We start from the raw sequence: 7,218 nt of genomic DNA, 5'->3' as shown, positions 1-7,218 counted from the left end.
GTCGGTATGGTTTTGATTCGAAAGAGGCCGGGTCAGAACATGTTTCAGATTAACATGGTGTCGGGTCGGAAAGGGTTTCAAATCAAAAGAGGTTGGTTTAAAAAACTATCTATTTGAAATTACTGTATATTTTAGCTTTGTTTCTTGATTTTCGTCACGATTACACGCTTGCTACCTTTGCACGAAGTACACGTCTGCATTTGGGTTATGCGTGCATTAATATCAAGTGAATCACGTACCGACACTGATTATGCGGTTGATCTCAGGTTGTGCGCGCATTCCGCCGCACCGCGCTGGTACCCAACTAGTTTTATTAAAAACTCCAGCTACTCTACCAAATACCTAAATATAAGCTACTCTGCCAAACACCTAAATATATATAAAAAGCTAAATACCAACCACATTCCCGCCCATCGTCCTCAATTCAAAATAAAACTAAAAGTAGATCTGTGTTTTCAATTCATAGAGTTCAGGCTTCAATTGATTGCGCATCCTATCTTCCCTATGGCAGGTAAGTGAAATGATATTTGTCGATTTCAATCTGTTTATACAAATTATTTTATTTTTTGTATTAAACCTATTTAGGTGATAATAAGGGTGCAGTTGATCTCTGGTCACAAATCATAGGCGCCGAATCCGATGATCAAGAAAGCACCGCCATTGTTTACAGACGGCACCCCCGAAAGGAAAACCCACCAACTGCGTCAGTCACTTGCTACTAATCCAATCTGATTATTCATTAATAATAAATAGTAAGTTTGAAACCTGCCTCTTGCTTACAGGAAGCAAGCGAGTTGTTCCGGTTCCATTCGCGTGAGTTTGGTTCCAGGAAAGCGGATCAGTTGGAATCGTTCCCTCTTCACCAGGTTTCATTCATTTTAAAACATAATAATACTAATTAATTCCATTTTGTTTGTTACATTTATTATTATTATTATTATTATTATTATTATTATTATTATTATTATTATCTCCAGAGGAAGAACAAGTATTGCCTGTGATCACTATAGACCCGAAAAGGAGAAGAAACCAATAAGAAAACACAACAAGCCTCCGCTTGCTAAAGTACTACCTTTCTTTCTTTCTTTCTTTCTTTTCATTTATTTCTCTTCTGAACTGAAACTAATTTGTGTAGGCAACAGGCGTGCATCCGCTTCATACTTATGAAAAGGAGCGTGCATACTTCGATGAGGTTGATGCGTTTGAACTGTTAGAAGAAAGCCCATCACCTCAAAACAAGACATATGTTATGGGCACCAAAAACAGCCTTCTTCCCTCCCATATATCAACAGTCTTGCGGAAGTGGTTGCGTAACCAAACCACTTGTGCTCCCTCTGCTTCACTTTCCAAGATCTTGGAAACTCCAGAGACGTCCCGGGATTTCGATGCTCAAACTAAACATAACTCGGCTTTCATTGGCTCTGTAAACAGAACTGGAGAAAAAGATTCTGAAGATTTAGGTTTTGCCATTCGGAATCTTTCTTTGTCATCACGAGATTCTCTGTTGGAGGAACAGTGGGACCCGTTACTGGAGCTGCTGAAAGTGTGTGGGCAGTCGTCTCCGTCGACGTTTTCAGATGTGATATCTGAGTATTGGTTGGTTTTTTCGTTTAAAATGTTTGGTTTATTTACATCTAAAATAAAATGAAGTAAGATTTAAAAGGAACATGGGTGTGTTGTGAATACAGCGAGCTCGAAAGTATAACGAAGGTAGGTGAAGGTACATATGGGGAAGTATTTATTGCCGGTGAAACTGTGTGCAAAGTTGTTCCATTTGATGGCGACTCATTAGTCAATGGAGAAATTCAAAAGGTACTTCCTTTTGCCTTAGGTGGCATGTTTTTGTGTTGTACTGCTTAGGCTAATGTTGTTTCTTGTTGGGCTGTAGAGAGCTGAAGAATTGCTTGAGGAAGTTATGCTTTCTCTGACCCTCAATGATTTAAGGGGAAATGATACTCATTTTCATAATGTTTGTCCTACATTCATACGAATGTTAAGGTAATTCTTCCTAATAATCTTATATTCACAGAGTATATAGAATGAGGTACATGAAATCCTAAAAAGGCTAGGAAGGAACCACCGTTATTGATCAAAGAGAATGAAGAGGTTTGATGATTTTACGGCGCCACTTCCTTGGAAGGGTATAATTGGAAGAAAACCAGTTTTGGCCTTTTATCATCAATCTTTTTGCTTTTTTGTACATCACTATATTTTTAAAAATGTTATCAAGTTTTTTTCTTTCTTTTTTTCTTTCAAGTATGAGAATGGTAAACATCCACACTCAAGATGGGGCTCCTAGAAAAAAACTATTTGGGCATTGATTTTCAGCTGCTAGATGGTGAGATAATTAATTTGAATTAGGGGTGTTCTTCGGGTTATTTATTGGGTTTCGGGTTGTTTGGGTCGGGTTATTCGGGTTTGAGCTCAAAACAAATTGACCCAAGAACCGACCCAAATAAGTTCGGTTTGTTCGGGTTTCGGGTTATACGGTTTGGGTAAATTCGGGTTGGATTTCGGGTTTAACAAATTAAAAAAAATCCACCTTTAACAATATCATAAATTAAAAAACCATATTCCAAGCCGTTATAAAACCATAATATACAGACATATTCAACAATAGCATATATTATTTAGCAAAATATGAAATTTATCATACTAGAATGCATTAGATGAGATGAAGGAGTGTTGTAGCCTGTGGCTTAATACCTGTATAGATTGAAGAAACATGCTCAATAAATATTGGTTTAAATATTATACTATTTAAGTTTTTGAATTGAAGATACATTCTCCGCATGCTTTATGGTCATTAATACATTGGGATGTGATAGATCCAATATTAATTGGAGTATTGAGAACAACCGAACAAGAATACATAAGGTCACTGTGCTACTTCACCGCTAAACTACCCTATAAAATTAGGGATACATGCATCGATGTATTATTCTTCGGGTTATTCGGGTCAACCCAAATCTGGGTATTTCAACCCAAATACCGACCCGAATATTTTTTCTCGGGTTCGGGTTACGAGTTTAATCGGTTCGGGTGAATTCGGTTTGGGTTATTTGGGTCTCGGGTCGCTTCGATTCGGGTTTGTTATTCGGGTACGGTTAAAAAACACACCCCTAATTTGAATGGCTTAAAACACCAGCAGAGTGAAATTTGTTATGCTCTCTTAGTTCTCTAAATAATCAATAGATTTGTCTTATACTGAGTTTCAAAAATATGTTTATTTGTTGTTATTTGAATTTATTTATTTATTAATTTTAATTTCAGAATTTTAAATTCATACGACCAAACAAGTAATCCTTATTTTGTAACACGTAATTTCATACCTTTATCAATCTGTTAAGGATGATCCTTAGTGATCTTGGTCATCTGCAGGTATGAATAACTTTTTTTAATATATATTACAGAATACAGCTTATAGGTGAACGGATCTTCTAATTTTATTTGTTAATTCTTTAGTCAGCAATCACCTGTTCCATTGGTTTTTATGGGTGTTCTTATTTGTCTGGCTTAGTAATATATATGATTATTATGGCCTACAGGAGTAGTCACAACTGATATTTGCACACATTTTATGCAGTTTAAGGGTATGTGATGGTGTTTATGATGATGCCATGATTAGAGCATGGGAAGAATGGGACAAGAAGCATTTCTCAGAGAACGATCATCCTACCGAGTTTGCGAAGAAGCAGGTTTCAAATAATTACTACGAGGATTCTGTTACTAATCTTTTTTTTTAGGAAAAAACTTCTAACAAACCTATGCATATTTACTGCAGCATTTTGTTGTGTTTGTTCAAGAACACGGAGGACAGGATCTTGAGAGCTTTGGGCTACTCAACATCAATGAAGCACGCAGTTTGTTACTTCAGGTATCTTCATTAATGAGTCAGTTTTTATCTCTTTTGGGACAATCTTGCTATGCAGTCGATATTGCCGATATATCGCTGATATATCACTAATATATTGGTTATCGGGCCCTTGGTAAAATATTTGTACAAAATATTGGTCCTGATATTATCGGCCATATTGGACCGATATATCACCGATTTTCCTCATCAGTTTTTTAAGTTTTAGTTGTCAAACTTTAGTTTCTAATGTTGGTGTTTTAAGTCTTAATCAGTTCCCACTTGCTACAATTGTTGGTGTTTTGTAAGTTGAGGTTGATTTGTTAATGGTAGGAGAGTATTTATAAATTCTGCATGATATTAAAATGACTGAGATCCCACCGATATCTCACATATCGGTCCTTGACCGATATCCGATGTTTTTCCGCATTAACTGCATAGCAATCTTGTGACACGGTCTAACGGATATTTAAACATGTATTCAGATTACTGGGGCGTTGGCAGTGGCAGAAGCTGCTTTTGAGTTTGAACACAGAGATTTGCACTGGTAAACAGTAACTTTAATTAACTGTTTTCAGTTATACTTTCATCATTGACATTAAATTTTTTACGTCAACTGTTTACTACATAGGGGCAATATCTTGCTGAGACGAAATGGTTCCGAAACATTGAGCTTCATTCTTGATGGGAAAAAAATGTGTTTCAAGACATACGGACTGGTTGCATCGATAATTGATTTTACACTCTCCAGGATTAATACAGGTACTCTTGTTGTTTGTTGTATAACTAATTAACTATAATCCAAGTTAGGGGTGTGCGTGGTGCTGTTCGGTGCGGCTTTGGGCTAAAACATAACCGAAAACCAAAGTTTTGGATTTTTGTTTTTTCAAAACCGTTTGGTTTCTGTTTTTTCGGTTTTCAAGTTCTATCAGTTTAGATTCGGCATTTTTTCGGTTTTGCTAATCGGGCTAGTAATTTTTGGGCCAAAGAAATTTGACCCATGATATTTTTTGGAATTGGACTTATTATTTAAAAAAAACGAAAACGATTAGTTAAAAAAAAACAAATATCCAAGTTTATAGAACGTAAACGATTCAACAAAAACGTAATTCAACAAATCGGTTTATCTGTTCGGTTCGGTTTTTCACAAGACACAAAACTGAAACTAAACCAATATTTCGGTTTTACTAAAAATCAAAACCAAACAGTCGGTTTCTAATTTGGGCTGGTTTTTGGGTTCCGAGTCAGTTTATTTGGCTTCATGCACAAATCCAAGTAATGTGCTTTTTACATGCCATATATGTGTTGTTGGCAGGTGAAAGTATTCTGTTTTTGGATCTATCTGTGGATCCAGGACTATTTGAAGGCCCAAAAGGAGATAAACAGGTAGCTTCAAATGCACGTAACCACCGTATTATATATGTCTCCGTTTTATTCTAAAGTTTCAGTTCTTTGATATTGTGTGCAGTCAGAAACTTATCGGAAAATGAAACAAGTTACAGATGATTGCTGGGAGGGAAGGTATGGAACTAAGAATTTACTACCATGCTAGCTAACCGGTAGGGGTATGCATGAAACCAAAATTTTAAACCGAGCGAATTCGAATTTATGGATTTTTATTTTTAATATTGAATGTTAAAGTAATTTATAAGAATTTAATAAATAGTGTAACCCAAATATTTTAGCTCAAATGTATAATAATCAATTAACCACTAATTAACAAAAACATATAGGCTTTTAGACGCAAATTCATTCTTTTGGGCCTCCTTTTTCGGCCCAAAAGCTTCAAGCTTAAATGGGAAAACTGAACCGAAACCGAACACTTTTCCAACATATTTTAGCCAAAATTTTGCGTATTTTATGCATTAAAAACACTTTGGTACCAGTTAGGCCCATATATAATCTAATGGGTTGAAAGTTACTTTTATATAAAAGAAAACAAGCGGTTTCATTTGATGATGCATACAGTTTCCCGAAGACGAATGTGCTGTGGCTGCAGTACCTGGTTGACATCTTGTTGCAGAAGAAAGAATATGTAAGTCCTTGTGAATAAATTAAGATTATTATATATCTATCTATCTAATATGATATTGTTAAATTTGATAGGATCGAACATCTAGAGACGAAAGGGAGTTACGTTCATTTAAAAAGCGTTTACACGGGTACAAGTCTGCCAAAGAATCGGTGGTCGATGCTTTTTTCAGTGACTTAATTCATTGCTGTTAGTAACGTAGTTTAAAAAGAATAAATATGATTTGAAAAGAATGTCAAGAAAGTGGAGGCTAATTAAAAAGGTTGATGGTGTGCATGTTAATCCACCTATTGCAGACCTTCTTTTAGGTTGTTAATTCTTAGTTCATGCATCATCTTTCTTATCTTTGCTTTTTCTTTGATAAAAGTAGATAGTATTTGAAGAAAAATAAATTATTAAAAATTCATGACCGGCTCGACGATTTTGAAGGCTTAAATCAAAATAAGTTTTTGTAGCCCTTTGGTGAGGACAAAAAAAAAAAAAATACTTTGATTAGATTTGGTCTCAAACTCAACCTATATATAAGTAGCATAAGTTTCTCATTAGATCAATATATAATTTTGAGTTTACTTTACTATAATATATCTATATTTAAATGTTTTTTTTAGATTTAGATCAATTATCTTGTAATACAATGAGAAGGTTGAGTTATTTTACCAATGTAAACAAAAATAAGAAGTGAGAAAAGTCATTGTTGATTGACATGTGTCAAGTTAGAGGTGCACAAATCGGGTTCAACAGGAAAACCTGAACCGGTTCCAAACCGGTTGTAAAATGGAACCGGTTCCAATCAAGAACCGGTTCGGTTCCCGACCCGAACCGATGCCCAGATATGCTAACTTTTAAGAACCAGGTAGGTATGAACCGGAACCGATTTTTACGTAAAAATCGGTTCCATCGGTTTTTTTTGAAATTTAAATATTATAGCCGTTAGGAACCGGTTCCAACGGCTATATAGCCGTTTTTGACCGTTGGAACCGGTTTTTTAACTACAAATAGGTTATTTTCTTACTATAAATAGCAAGGTTTGTTTGTGTACTTGTTAAACCACTTCCAAAATTATAAAACACACTCCAAACTACAATTAACCTTAAACCGACAACAAATGGCAACTAATGATGACGTTATGGTGATCGAAACAACAAGATGCCCCGATGTTTGGGTTCATTACGATTTGTGTCTCATTACCGACTCACATGAGTTGGCACGTTGCAAATATTGCTCGAAGTTTCTTAAAGCAGGGTCCAACTCGACATTACGAAAACATACGAATAAGTATTGTCGAGAGAAAAGAAGTTTGGAAGCTAAAAAAACGGAAGTGGGAGAGTCGTCC

The 7,218-nt window shown here is 35.5% G+C and overlaps 1 protein-coding gene across 1 annotated transcript; it reads left to right on the top strand.

The window, feature by feature from the left end:
* Nucleotides 1-504: 504 nt before the first annotated feature.
* On the top strand, nt 505-6,074 carry LOC143605316 (serine/threonine-protein kinase haspin homolog; the record flags this gene model as incomplete). The annotated part of the gene is made up of 15 exons (XM_077081475.1): nt 505-511; nt 586-703; nt 783-866; nt 978-1,065; nt 1,136-1,596; nt 1,689-1,812; nt 1,889-1,998; nt 3,587-3,698; nt 3,785-3,877; nt 4,339-4,400; nt 4,485-4,615; nt 5,169-5,239; nt 5,322-5,374; nt 5,822-5,888; nt 5,960-6,074. Coding segments are annotated over exons 1-15 (1,696 nt in total), but the record flags the coding sequence as incomplete, so codon positions are not given.
* Nucleotides 6,075-7,218: the final 1,144 nt, after the last annotated feature.

This window comes from Bidens hawaiensis, unplaced genomic scaffold (genome assembly GCF_021521415.1).
Source record: "Bidens hawaiensis isolate Kalapana, Puna unplaced genomic scaffold, B.hawaiensis_p1.1 tig00068974_1, whole genome shotgun sequence".
Lineage (NCBI taxonomy): Eukaryota > Viridiplantae > Streptophyta > Magnoliopsida > Asterales > Asteraceae > Bidens > Bidens hawaiensis.
This window is presented reverse-complemented; position numbering and strand designations above follow the sequence as displayed.